This window comes from Capra hircus, chromosome 15, assembly GCF_001704415.2.
Source record: "Capra hircus breed San Clemente chromosome 15, ASM170441v1, whole genome shotgun sequence".
Lineage (NCBI taxonomy): Eukaryota > Metazoa > Chordata > Mammalia > Artiodactyla > Bovidae > Capra > Capra hircus.
In genome coordinates this window covers 51,266,961-51,282,049 of record NC_030822.1, presented here as the reverse complement: position 1 = coordinate 51,282,049, position 15,089 = coordinate 51,266,961, and the positions used below count along the sequence as shown (strand labels likewise).

The 15,089-nt window shown below is 41.1% G+C and overlaps 1 protein-coding gene across 5 annotated transcripts in view; it reads left to right on the top strand.

The window, feature by feature from the left end:
* Window positions 1-4,373, top strand: part of ARHGEF12 (Rho guanine nucleotide exchange factor 12) — a 174,474-nt gene extending 170,101 nt beyond the window's left edge. For all 5 annotated transcript variants that reach the window (XM_018059650.1, XM_018059649.1, XM_018059647.1 and 2 more), the window contains one exon: window positions 240-4,373. In XM_018059650.1, coding sequence (XP_017915139.1) covers window positions 240-250 — 11 coding nt within the window. In that variant the 3' untranslated portion in view covers window positions 251-4,373. The remainder of the gene's footprint in view (window positions 1-239) is intronic.

The window sequence follows — 15,089 nt, the reverse complement described above, 5'->3', positions numbered from 1 at the left end:
GGGTGTGTGGGCTCGGTAGATGCCGCGCGCGGGTCTAGAGCACAGGCTCAGTGGCTGTGGTGCACAGGCTTAGTTGCTCCTCGGCATGTGGGATCTTCCCAGATCAGGGATTGAACCCGAGTCTCCTGCATTGGCAGGCGATTTCTTTACCACTGAGCCACCAAGGAGGCCCTCTCTGTATTAATTTGAACGCATTCTTTCTCCTTAATTTGACCTCTACACCTCTTTGTTCTTCCCAGATAAAAGTTAGAGCCGCGTGTCCTGGAGGTGACTGCAGGTTGTTGGATTTGAGCACCAGCCTTGTCTCACCATGTCCTGGCTCCAGTGTGGACGCTGAGAGAGAGTGTGACGTGTGACAGAGGATCTGCCTGCAAACACCCTGGGGGAGCCATGCCCCCTGGGGCCCAGAGCAGGACTGGGTCTTCACAGCCTGGCAGCTGCACAAGTCTGTCCGCGAGGGGACATCCGTGCTCTCGCCCTGCTCTTCTCACTCTCAGAAATCCATTTTGATTCAGAACAGAAACCAAATGTATAGAGCTTTGGGTGTAGAATATGAAATTTTACTTAGACTTAAGAAAAAGAGAAAATCAGATGTATTTATTTGACTTCATTCCGTATTTGAAAGCACATTTTAATTTTTATTTTGCCATGTTTTGTTTTAATTGAGTAGTGAGAGTTTTAGCCCTTTGTATTTAGTACACCCAAGGATTGACTGCTCCTGAAGCAAAGAGTTCAGGATGGGGTATCAGGAGGTGGCTGGAGAGGTGAAGAGGGGGAGGGAGTGGGCAGAGGAGGGAGGAGCATGAGGTCTCTACTGGATGATGTCCCGTGCCCTCTGCTGTCCCATAGGCTGCTTGTCTGAGGGTCCCCTCAAAAGTGTACCCCAAAGTCCTCTGCTACGACTCCTACGAGCAGAGGACTTGAGCTTTGTGCTCCCAGGTAGGGGGCTTCCTCCCACCCGAGGCCAGCACCTCTTCTCTGTAGCTGGGATCCGCTCCTGATGAACAGGAATCCTCAATGTACTAAATAGCAGGCACTTGAAAATGGGTGTGTTTTCTTCTATCGTCTCCTTTTCTGTTGAGGGTTGGGATTTGGGAGGGAGAGGAAAGCAAATTTTATTTTCTTGACTATAAATTTGTTATCCTTGATATTATTTCATTTTTATAATTATACATTAGACCTTGGCACTTGTGTAAAATAATCCCTGCCAGCTGAGCAGGAAGCGAAAACAAACAGAGATGCTTCAGGTGGTGGCAGGGGTGGGGGCTGCTAAGGAAGGGTGGGATGGGAGCGGGTGAGAGTGTGGGAAGGTTATGTAACTGAATCACTACTGAGTTGAACAATGGCTTTCATGAGCCACGGGTACTGCTGATTATAAGGCCAGTAAAATTTTAGTACCTGGAGGTTTGACTCTGATTTTTGCACTGATGGTGCCAAAGGGCTCTTGGAGTTTGAAAAGAGAGCCAAGGGTGGAGTGGAGAAGGATGCGGTGGAGAAGGCAGAGCTGCTCCAGCCAGTTCCAGAAGCACATCCTCAGACTTCACTGCTGGAGCTTTTTCCACACTGGTGCGTGACTGACCTTAAAAATTGCAGACCAGAACATACACTGGATACTGCAGGCAAGGCGTTGGGAACTGCCTGCTCTAGAATGAATGGTAGCCCTGGCAGCACCCTCCAGAGGATAAATGTTTCAGAACTGTAACTTGAGAACTCCCTTCAGTTCTGTTGGCTTTCTGTGGTTTTCTTTGTGCATCAGGTATATATTAATGTGTTTTGAAGTATTTTTGCCAATCAAAAACAAAATCATTTGTCAAATATTACAATTCTGTTAATACACAAGGAGTTGATCCACTGCTCATGTCTTTCAGTAGTACCCTCTGAACTCTGTGGGTAGTTAGGATGTAATTTTACTCTCCCCTGCCATCCCCTCACCATCTTCCCAAATTTATATATATAAAATTATATATATATAATTATATTTATATATATATAAATTTATATATATAAATTTCCCCCCCATCATAAGTGGTAAGGATTCCCAACTGCATTTATAAACACCACTACAACTTAGCAAAGCTCATCTGTGTCCAAATTCTTGTTTCTGTCTTTCCAAAAGTGATCTGTGTTTTTAAATAGACCAGCTTGGATCGTTGGACCTCATCTATAAATTAGAATTTTATTTTGATTTATAGCCCAAGTATAAATTAAAATGGGGTTAAAAATTTTAGAAGCAGAAGCTAATATATAAGTAAAGCTTGGGACTTGAACTTTCTGTATCTCTTAAGAGAAACAAGTAGAAACCAAATGGTTACATTGTGCTGCTGGAAATAATGTAGTCACTCCCAACTAAAAGGGGTACCTGTAGTTACTTGACATTAATACCGTCAGTGGGCAGTTCATCAGAAGAAAGGTAAATACAAACAGAACTTTCATCTTAACTTCAGATAGTACAAGGTCATTGAATAATTCCCTAGCACTCATTTATTTAAGAAGATTTGTGCGTTAGCAGAGTTTTAGTTTCTCTTCTGGTTCAGCCAACCCCTTGTCCTTAGCAACTATTTGCTTTTCTTTTTCCTGAAGTTTAACCTCTCCTTGGAACAAAAACAGGGCTAACTGGAAAAATATTTTGACCGTTGCTCTAGTACCTCCAAATAAATTCGTATCTAGATCTTCAAATGAAGCCTCCAAATGAAATCCAATTCTGAAAAGATTCCACGATTTTGAGTTTTCTTTTTTATCTCACCAGCCTCATGTCTTCCTCCTCCTCCTCATCCTGGCCTCCCATGCTCTCCTTTTATTTTTTTTTTCCTTTTTGTCCATTATAATCACATCCATCCTCCTTTGATACTATTCCTGCCTTTCGGGACAATGGAATTAGGTAATCTCTGTTTTGGGGTGAGACTGATGACTGTCAAAGCTGTTTTCTTGAAGTTGGTGACTGGAAGTTGGAATCAACTTCATGTGGAAAGATCCAAGGGCGGTGGACGGAGCCACCTTCCCAGAGCAGGAGAGCTGGTTTTAGCTATCGTGACCTGCCGTGACCCTGTGCTCTTTCCAGTGGCCCTAAGGGCTCCCTTGCTATTAAGTGGCACATTACGTTTGAGGTGTCTCTTTTGTTTTCAGAGGACAAAGTTCAGCAAGGCAAATCAGTAAACCCCAAAGTGCTGTAATTTAAAATCATGGTCACTGCCCTAGAAGTCGTATATTTTGTGTACTTTAAAGCCAGCTATGAATAACTGACTGCTTGGGTTCTCTTTGGCTATTAGGACCTAAACTGTAACTATTTATTATAATACGCTACCAAAAAAAGGTGCTTTTTTGCTTGCTTTTCCCTGAAACAACTTTGATCGACCGTTAGAAAGCATGAGTCCCTTTCAAAAATATTTTTTGTTAATTTTGTCCTTGGAGGGGGGTGGGGAGCTAGTGTGATAGTAGAGGAGAAAAGCCCACTGTTCCCTTATTTTTGAAGCTAAAGAAAATAATTACACCTACTGTGAGTTGTCTTTCGCTCGCATACTTTTTTCTTTCTGATATCATTAAATTCAGTGTATTATGTGGAGCTTCTGTATTTCAAAATGGAAGCTGTCTTCTTTGAAGGTGGTATATAATGTAATTTTGAGCTACAAGAGCTTTGATCAGTCTTTCCTTCCCTATATATCACGGGGGGCAAGGTTCAAAACTGTGTACAGAGGACCTCAAGATAGAAAATTAAGCAGGACCTTCCAGTCATCTTTCTGCTGGCTAACTTTTTATTCCCTAGAATTACAGTTCCTGTTTTGTAAATCATGGTTGGTTTTTTTTTCCCCTCTGACTCCTCCACCACTTTTCAAAGTGATCTGCATAATTATTCTTTCCTCAAGAAAAGAGTTCCTTTGCCTTGTTCTTCTCCACTGGTACTGATGGTTTTGAAAATAAACTGGTAGGAAAAAAAAGTGTACCTCCTAGAAGGAAGCCCTGCCCGCCATTTCCAGGTGCCAATGGCTAAGCAGGTGTGCCTCAAACATAACTGTAACTTGTGCACACTGTGGGTCACTCTTAATCAGCCTCTTCCTACTAGAGCGTTTTATTTTCCTTGTTCACCGTACAATCATGTACTACTCTTTAACAGAAATTACTTTTAAAGAAATCTGGAACTATCTTAAAAAAAAAAAACTTTATTAATAATCATGTATTTTTACTGATCACATTTTGAAATGCCTAAAAGACTTTATTGTTCTAATTATCCAGATGTACCTTTGTAAAATAGCTCTTTTATGAATTAGCTGATAAGGCTGTATGTTTCTGGAACAAAATATTGGTCATCTAAAAACTGTTTTCTGGGGTCTGGGAAAATAGAAGAATGAGAATTCAAATATTAAATATGCTTAAAGGAACCAAGTATGTGACTTTTTATTTACATTCCTGTTGATTTGTCTTGTTCAAGTTATCTTAGAGAAGTTTTGACACCAAGGAGGCCATAATTCATCTCACTGGTGGTGACTGTCAAACATCTTCCTGCTGGTCAGAGCATCTTTACTAGTGAGACCAGCCAGTTGATCTCTGTAACATGTAAACTTCCATGGGGACACTCAGAGCTGGAATTGCCCCAGCATCTGGGGCAGCATTGTTTGTTTGTTTAACAATTTTATTGGGATATAATTCACTTACTGTACAATTTACTCATTGTACAATGATTTGGGGGCCTATTACATTATTATTTTTTAATGGTAGTACAATATATATAACGTAAAAACTTTAAATGTACATTAGTGGCGTAAATGGAGCAGCTTTTATGGCTTACTTAAAGGTAACTTTGGTTTAATGCTACCCTAAATGAAGTAAGATGTCTTTATTACCATTCTTATCCCCGGTGTTGGACTTCCTAAACTACCAACCATTTCTGTGCTTTTATGGATCCCATTTCAACTCTTCCATTTCAAAACCTTAAGTTTTAGGCTTTGGGTATGTTGATTTTGACATAGAGGTGTAATTTGACTTATTCTTGAGATATTTTAGTTTCCAGTCATTTAGCGTGTGTTTGATAGATCTAATAAGCATAATAATAATTAAAAAATGCTTCAGTGGAGTTCTTGGTGGCATAGTGGTTAGGATTCTGGCTCTCGCTGCAGTGTCCTGGGTTCTGGTTCAGTACCTGGTTGGGAAACTTGTGATTGTGCAAGTCGTGTGATGCTGCCAAAAAATAAATAAATAAAAATGGTGTTTCGTAGATCCTTTACTTAAACCTTAAAAAAAAATTAAGTCAGATGTACTTTGCAGAAATTAACCTGTCTGTACTCTTAGCTCTGTTTATAAACATAGCTGATAGAAGAAATAGATCCCCATACCATCTTACAGGAATGGAGAAGGTCAAATTCTTGTCTTTGCATGTGAGCATTTACTTCCACTTTTTGACTCGGACTTCCCTGATGGCTCAGAGGTTAAAGTGTCTGCGTGGAATGTAGGAGACCTGGGATTGATCCCTGGGTTGGGAAGATCCGCTGGAGAAGGAAATGGCAACCTACTCAGGTACTCTTGCCTGGAGAATCCCATGAGTCGGACATGACTGAGCGACTGCACTTTTGACTGGTTCACCAAAGTTTTAATGCCAGCTTGAAAGATAAGAGGATCTGTCCTCTTAAAAAATTTACTTTTCAATTAAAACTTTATATCTTCCCGCTATGACGAAAGTCATGAAACATTACAGATAATTAGCTAGATGTAGGTGTTTTCCTTTTTTTTTTTTTCTGTAATGTCAAGTATAATTCTAGAGGCTAATTAAAAACACTTCCTTGATTTTAGCTGTCAGGGAATATGATTGTTTTGCCACCTATTATTACTAGTGAGACATCATCATCCTCTGGGCATCAGCCAAGGTCTTGGTTTGAAATTACTTAAGGTAGGTAGAGCTCTTTCTGTTCCAATCTTTCCCCCTCGTTTGATTAGGGTGCTATTGGAACTATAAGACTTCCTTTACAGAATTTTATTTTAGGGGATCCCTGTTTTTGTATATGTGACCACGGGATGGGGCTTCCTGAATACATTCTGATCAATAACAATAATTAGGGTACATATTGGTGATCTTTTTTCTCTATATATTTTAAAATTTATGTTAATTGAAGGATAATTGCAGTATTATGATGGTTTTTACCACACATCAACATGAATCAGCCATAGGCATACATGTGTCCCTTCCATTCTGAGCCCCCTTCTCACCTCCCTCCCCACCCCATCCCTCCAGGTTTCATGAACACCAGCTTTGGGCGCCCTGCGTCATACATCAAACTCCCACTTGGTGATCTTTTTAAATATTTCAGAGAAATGTCAATACAGAGAAATTTTTCTGCTGTCTTATTATTTTAAATATTGAAGGCAGCAGGATATAATGTGGCAGTTCGCAATCTTTTTGATCTCAGAACCACTTCATATGCTTAAAAATTACTGAGGACCTTATGGAGGAACTTAGGTTCAGGTAGATTATTATAGCTATCAATATTTACTTTATTAGCAATTAAAATGAGAAAATGTCTAAGAAGTGAGAAAAGTAGGAACAATTCATTTTAAAATAATGATAAACCCATCACATATTTTTATGAAGAATTCCTATATTTTCCATAATAAAATTGTAAGAGCATTTAATCTCTAAGATCTGCCATAATAGAAGGTAACTGAATCCTAGTATCTAGATCTCTGTGCAGTCTAGTATAATACATTGTTTTCATTGAAGTAGATGAGGAAAATCTAGCCCCACCCAGACATATAAAAGGGAAAAAGAATAGCTTTTTCAGATAATTTTAGATATTCTTTTTTGATAATACACTAAAATTTGATAAGTAGTGATCTTTTTTAAACAGCTGCAGTGTGGAGTCTGAAGTCCTATCAATGAAATTGCTATACTTTGTTATGCTCAAATCCATCAATCCATATAATACTTTAAATGTGTAAAGAATGGAATGTTTTCCCATGCATGATTTTGTAATAGCCTGTATTGATCATTTGGAAAATATTGGTTTACCACATTATTCAGGTCTTCAAGTGTTAACACATTTTCTTTCTGTATGTCAATCACATTTGTTAACAGCCAGTCTCGTCAGAAAAGTCTGTTTCCAAAGTTTTTATTTTTGCTTGAAAGCTCACATTTATCATTGGCAACAAATACAGTTGTTTTCCTCCCAATAACAGGCTCACATTTTCATTTTTGAGAAAATACCTGCCAAATACACAAATCTAAATAGCCAACCTGTCATTTTTTCAAGTTCAAATAGTCTTCCATTTGGAAAAAAAAAAAAAATGGCTTATCTAGCATCCAACTCAAACAGTTGCACAAATCCTAATACTTCTCCAGGCACAGTTGTGGTGCTTTTGTGTGTGACAGAGGTGCTTTATGCATTTTTCTCATTTGTCAGAGTTTTCACAAGGTTTTCTCAAGGATTGCGATTTCATAAAGTTTTAAAATTGTTAACTGCTTCATCAAGGGCATTCCAAAGAGAAACTGGCAGTGTTAGTACTGTACATGAGTGGCAGGAATGCAGTGATTCTTAGTAAAATCAAGTGTCACTGCCTGGATTTAGGCTAAGACCACCAGCAGATTCATGCTCCATTGCTTTTGCACCATGAGTGCAAAGTTAACATAGTGAAAAGGCAAATGGTGTCTTAGTAGTTTCATGAAAACAATTTTGATTCCCTGGACCCTGTGAAAGGGTCTTGGAAACCCCTAAGGGCTTGCAGACCATACATGCAGAATTGTTGATGCAGTAAAAAGGGCCCGGACGTAGATGATCTGGGTTCATTTCCAGCTCTTCTTACTTGCGGTATGATCAGATTACTCTTTCAGTTTCCACTTTGTAAATTGGGGTGGGTAAAACTTACCCTGGGCTGCTTTCGTGGCTCAGACGGTAAAGAATCTTGCCTGCTATGCAGGAGACCCAGGTAGGATCCCTGGATCAGGAAGATCCACTGGAGAAGGGAGTGGCTGCCCACTCCAGTATTCTTGCCTGGAGAATTCCATGGACAGAGCGGCCTAGTGTCCTACAGTCCATGGGATCACAAAGAGTCGGACAAAACTGAGCAACTAACATACAACACTTATCCTCAGAGAGTTGTTGGAGGAATTGGTAAATGAGAAATTATCAAATATGTGATTGGTCTCTCTCCAATTTTTTTTTTCATTGTAGAATTTAGTACTTAAAGCTGGAAAGATAGAAAATGATAAATTTAGAAAATTAAATATATTCTACCAATATAACCATATTTCATGTTTTATAATGGTTTTGTGTGTCTAAACCCTAGGTTCTTAAGGTGTGTGGTATGTGTGTTTATTTTTAAAGAATTGGTTGCTGACCTCTATAATAATATACTTGTTTAATCTAATTGTTCTAAATGTAAAGAAAGAAAAACTGCAGTTTTAAAGAAACCTATTTATTGGAAGCCTGTATATTATACTGTTTTGATGCTCCTATTATAATGGGGTGGATTGTGGTGGTATTCCACAAACTTAAGTAATCATGTGGGATTAGTGGTTTTCATCTTATCTCCTATATGCAATGTGCTAGGATTGGGGTTAGGGTTACTACTTGGGTTTATCTTCCAGTTAAAGCTAGATCTTGGTGGTTTTGAAACATGTTTATTCTCTTAAAAATATATGAGCTGCTTTTATTCTTTTTTATGAGAGACTGAGTTGTATTGTGGTTATTGAATGAGAGTCTTCTGTTTGTCAAAAAACGCACTGATGGCCATGTCTAAAAACCATGGATGATTTTCACATGAAAATCATGATAGTACTTTGAGACGAACTTTCTGGAGAACCCAGATCCTATACCCAGACATCATGGCCACAAGTCCATGGTGTGGCAAGGTTTCTGAGATGTCTCTCTACCTTTCGTTCTGTCCTTAAGGAGAGGGCCATACATACGGCCAGGAAGCAGGACTACAGCAAACTTGAGTTCTCTCCACTCCCTGCTCTATTAGCTGTTTGTCTAAGCTAGAATAAGTCCATACCTTATCTGGGCCTCTGTTTTCTCAGCTTACGCTGAGCAAGTCTGTGAAATGGATTACACTGAAACATAGAGGCAGCTTGCCTCTTGCTTACTAGCTATTCTCAGGGAAGCTCTATCCTTTCCCCGCTGCATGTTGTTCCAAATAAGAGTATAATTTTAGTATCATTCACTGAAGTCTCTCCCTGGACGTTACTTTTTCTTCTGTTCTTTGGAGTATTTATCTTGTTATTTTGATAGCTTCCTCTCGTTCAGTGTTACCTATAGTCTGATGAAGTGTTATCATTTTTATTTTGTCCGGATCTCGCTACCAGTTTATGATAAATTAGGGGCTTTTCTCTGAAAGAAGATCTGACGTTCCCGGTTCAGAGGAGACTTTCTAAGCAGGCTGAGGGGAGACTGATAAATCTTATCTCCATCTCAGCTCATGTCCTGCTGCTGCTGCTGCTGCTAGGTCGCTTCAGTCGTGTCCGACTCTGTGCGACCCCATAGACGGTAGCCCACCAGGCTCCCCCGTCCCTGGGATTCTCCAGGCAAGAACGCTGGAGTGGGTTGCCATTTCCTTCTCCAATGCGTGAAAGTGAAAAGTGAAAGTGAAGTTGCTCAGTAGTGCCGAACTCTTAGTGACCCCATGGACTGCAGCCTACCAGGCTCCTCTGTCCATGGGATTTTCCAGGCAAGAGTACTGGAGTGGGTTGCCATTATGACTTATTCTGGGAGGCTCATGAAACTTACAGAATTTTTAAAAGTTGAGTGCCCATAACATGAGCTAGCTGGATTGGTAATTCAGCAAGCAAATGTACTATCAGAAAAACTGGTCCAGCCAGCAATGATGAGTCCCAGAGAACTTGGAAGCTTTCATGCAATCTAATATTTATAAACTAACAAGGACGAAACTGTTCCTATGCCATGCCACCTACTGAAACTAAAAGACTCAAATAGTCTTGACTGGTTTTTTTACCTTTTAGAAATTGTATACTTTGGGATACATTCTAATCTGCTTGGCAGTCAGTGACATTTAGCTGCAACACATATAGAGCCTGATGTTTGCTTGTGGGAGCAGCGGGAGGGGGACAAGTATCTGCATTCTAGGAGGAGTGTGTGGAAGGCTCTGAATCTTCGAACATGAGTTGTGATTGATTAACTGATAGTCCCAACTTTCTTCTTCCTCTTTCGGGAAGATCTGAGCAGGAATCTTTCTACCCTGAGCCAGAATAGCTAAAGAGTTGATTGATTAATTGGTGAACTTAGTCCCAGCTTTGTTTCAGAAAACAAAGACTTGGAGGAGCAGAATGTTTGAAATGGCTTCAGGAAAAAAAGCTAGGCCTTAGGGGAGGGAGGTTAGGGATCAAGCTCATTTATGGTATTTGTTATGAGGGGCTGTGATTTTTTTCCTTTCAAAATATCTTTTTTTTTTTTTTTTTAAGATTCATTTGGCTGCATTGGGTCTTAGTTGTGGCACACAGGATATTTGTTACATTGTATGGGATCCTCCACTGTGAACATGCTCTTTAGTTGTGGCATATGGGCTCCAGAGCCCATGGGTTCAGTTGCTCCATAGCATGTGGGATACTAGTTCCCCCATTCCCCCACCAGGGATGGAGCCCATGTTCCCTGCAGTGCAAGATGGATTCTTAATCACTGGACCACCGAGGAAGTCCCTCAGAATGTCTTTTTGATTTAGCCCTTGCTCTTCTCGCAAGCTCACTTTGATTTAGCCCTTGCTCTTGTGGCCAGCTCACTTTGATTTAGCCCTTGCTCTTGTGGCCAGCTCACTTTGCCATGCGTGTGAGTGTCTAAAAACACTGTGAGAACCACCTTCTCATGCCCTCCCATCTGCCACATGCAGCTACCCATGTGGTTTTCCAACACCACTACCCTCATCACAACACTTAACCTGCCCAAGAGACTACAATGGCTTTACCATTACTGCTGTACCGAAATTAAACTGCTTAGTATCTGAGATGTCCATGGTTTATCCAGCTAACCTTATTCCCCTCTACTGCCCGCAATAAACCTGCTTCTCCAGGAAGCTTGGCCTCCTCCCTGTCTTCCTCATCTGGCATCCCGGTCCTGCCTTCGCTTCATCGTCTGAAATGCACCTGGTCCTCCTCTCAGTCTGTATCTTCAGTTCCCCCTTTTCAGTTCCTGAAACTGCTAGTTACCGTCCCCTTCCCCTAACTCTTCCTGAGGTTGTGGTTTTTCCCTTGTATCCACCTGCCCCCTGCCCCCATTTCTAGTTAGAGGATGTGTATTTTCAGGAGCCATATGTACAAACATAAGGGTTCCACCATGAGTGTGAAAGGAGTAGCTACAGTTTATTAGTACAAACTATGGGATCAGGTGGGCTTCCCAGGTAGCACTAGTGATAAAGAATACACCTGCCAATGCAGGAGATGCCAGGGACACAAGTTCAATCCCTGGTTCAGGAAGATCCTCTGGACAGAGGAGCCTGCTGGGCTACAGGTCACAGAGCTGCAGAGAGTGGAACACAGCTGAGCAATTAAGCACATGCATGTGCTCACAGGATCAGGTGCCACACGCTTTATGTATGTTACCCCTAATCTTAACAGGCACTCCAAGAGCTAGGTGTTTCTCTCCTGCTTTAATAGGTGAGACAACTGAAGCTAGTTGATTGTGATGTTCCCAGAGGAACAGCCAGAATTCAAGGCAAGATCTGTCTTCCACCAAACCTTGTCTTTATCACCCCCCTGTGGAAATAACTTTTGTCCTTGAAATAATTTACAATAAAACACTGAAAAGACAAATACATGAATATCACTTTTCTATCTTTCTCCCTTACTAAATTGTGGTTACTTAAATTGGACTAACAGGTAGCAGTTTGCTTGTCATTTAAGGTGGTTTGATCTTGGCAGTGGTTTGGACATAGTTGAGCATAAAGATGAATTCAGCAACTGAATTACACCGAGGAATACCGAGTAGAAGGGAGAGTTAGGAGTCAGACTAGAGGAAGGCTACTGCAATATCAACAGAGACTTCAAGTTGGGTAGCTGAAAGAAAGGGGAGAAAATGGTATAGTTAAGGTAGAATTTACAGCTGTTGGTATGTAAATTAATAAGAAACATACAGGAGAGGGAGAAGCTTTAAAAAAAAAAAAAAGACAGTTTTGAAAACTTATGGTTACCAAAGGGGGAAGGGAGAAGGAGAAGTTAAAAGGTTTGGATTAACATATATGCATTACTATATATAAAATAGGTAAGCAACAAGGCGCAATGGTAAAGAATCTGCCTGCCAAGGCAGAAGACACAGCAGACATGGGTTCGATCCGTGGGTCAGGAAGATCCCCTGGAGCAGGAAATGGCAACCCACTCCAGTATTCTTGCCTGGAAAATTCCATGGACAGAGGAGCCTGGTGGGCTACAGTCCTTGGGGTCACAAAGAGTCACACTTCTGAGCAACTAAGCATGCAACCAGCGAGGACCTACTACTGTCTAATAAAGGAAAATCTACTCAATATTTTGTAATAACCTAAAAGGGCCAAGAATCTAACTGAATCATTGTGCTGCACACCTGAATCTAACACAATATTGTAAATAACTATGCCTCAATTTTGAAAGAAAGAAAAAAGGAACTTCTCTGGTGATCCACTGGGTTAAGACCACGATTCCACTGCAGGGGGCGCAGTTTCAATCCCTAGTCACAGAACTAAGATCCAGCGTGCCGTGTAGTATAGCCAAAATAAAATTTAAATACACACATTAGAAAAAGATTGTTTGGGGACTTCCCTGGTGGTCCAGCGGCTGATTCTCTGCTTTCAATGCAGGGGGCCCAAGTTCGATCCCTGGTCTGGGAACATGCCACAACTAAGACCTGGTGTAGCCAAATAAATAAGTAAAAGTAAATAGTTTTTTCAAAAGACTGTTTCATGGACCTACGAGCTTGGTATTGCCCTCAACAGAAGTCAGGACTCATGGAGGAGAGGTTGGCTTTGTGGGGAAAATTTGTTTAACTTGGCTGCACTGAGTTTTAGGCAGGAATAAATCAACTAGGGGATGTCCACCAAGAAGCTGCAAATACAGTCCCAGAGCTGAATTGAGTTATCCATGTGAGTTGTCCCAGCTGGATTAAGGGCAGGAGCCTTGTGTTCATAAATTCTCAGAGTGGAAAGTACTGAGTCCGTCAACTGATGAATGGATAAACAAAATGCCGTATCCATACGATGGAATGTTCTTTAGCCACAAAAAGAAATGAAGTATTGATACATGCTACAACATGACAGACTTGAAAACACTATGCTAAGTGAAGAAATCAGTTACAAAGGACCATATATTGTAGGATTCATTTATATGAAATGTCTAGAATAGGTAAGTCCCTGGAGATCGAAAGTAGATAACTGGTTGCCAGAGGCTGAGGGGTAGGTATAATGCTAAGGGTATGAAGTGATTAAAATATTCTACATTTCTGGTGATGAACATGTTCTGGGAGTAAATAGTGGTGATAGTTACACACCCTGCAAATATATGAAAAACCATTGAATTATACACTTCATTTTTTTTAAATTTTTATTGGAGTAGAGTTGCTTTACAGTGGTGTATTAGTTTCCACTGTACAGCAAAGTGAATCAGCTCTATGTATATATCTGTGTGTGTGTGTGTGTGTGTGTGTGTGTGTGTGTCTCCCCTCCTTTTTGGATTTGCTTCCCATTCAGGTCACCGCAGAGCACTGAGCACAGTTCCCTTTGCTATGCAGAGGTTCTCATTAGTTATCTATTTGATGCATAGCAGTGTATATATGTCAATCCCAGCCTCTCAGTTCATCCCACCCCTCTTTCTCCTCCTTGGTGTCCATACGTTTGTTCTCTGCTTCCGTGTCTCTATTTCTGCTTTGCAAATGGGTTCACGTGCACCATTTTTCTGGATTCCACATACATGTGTTAGTACACGATATTTGTTTTTCCTCTTCCTGACTTATTTCACTCCGTATAACAGTCTCTAGATCCATCTGTGTCTCTGCCAACGGCACAGTTTTGTTCCTTTTTACTGGCTGAGTAATGTTCCATTGTACATATACACCACATCGTCTTTATCCAGTCCTCTGTGGATGGACATTTAGGTTGCTTCCATGTCCTGGCTATGAATTGTACACTTTTAGAGGGTGAATTTTATGGCATGTGAATTACTTCTTTTAGAAAATGGAAGGAAAAAAGTGTCTTGGAGGTCATGTACCCTGTCTCCACACTGAGTGATTCAGTACTGGAGATGCTTAACCATCTCCTGTCATCGGAAACTTTCTCACAAAGTAGCTCAGTCTGTGTTTTTGGAGAAACAGTGTCAGACTTTACGTTTGGGGGCTCCAAAATCACTGCAGATGATGACTGCAGCCATGAAATTAAAAGACGCTTACTCCTTGGAAGAAAAGTTATGACCAACCTAGATAGCATATTCAAAAGCAGAGACATTACTTTGCTGACTAAGGTCCGTCTAGTCAAGGCTATGGTTTTTCCTATGGTCATGTATGGATGTGAGAGTTGGACTATGAAGAAAGCTGAGTGCCAAAAAATTGATGCTTTTGAACTGTAGTGTTGGAGAAGACTCTTGAGAGTCCCTTGGACTGCAAGGAGATCCAACCAGTCCATTCTGAAGGAGATCAGCCCTGGGATTTCTTTGGAAGGAATGATGCTGAAGCTGAAACTCCAATACTTTTGCCACCTCATGCGAAGAGTTGACTCATTGGAAAAGACTCTGATGCTGGGAGGGATTGGGGGCAGGAGGAGAAGGGGACGACAGAGGATGAGATGGCTGGATGGCATCACTGACTTGATGGACATGAATCTGAGTGAACTCCGGGAGTTGGTGATGGACAGGGAGGCCTGGCGTGCTGCGATTCGTGGGGTCACAGAGAGTCGGACACGACTGAGCGACTGAGCTGAACTGGTGTATGTGACACAGTGACTAAGGAACACGGACTCTGGATATTGGACAGTCCTGGTTCTGCCACTTACTAACTTGCGTGGCACTGGGCAAGTTAGCTAACTTCACCGAGGCTCAATGTCATCATCTGCAAGATAAGGAAAATGATAGTGCCTGCTTCACAGGGTTACGAGGAAGCAGTGACCCAATGCAGGGACAGTGTAGGACACCGGTGCAGAGTCAGCCCTCG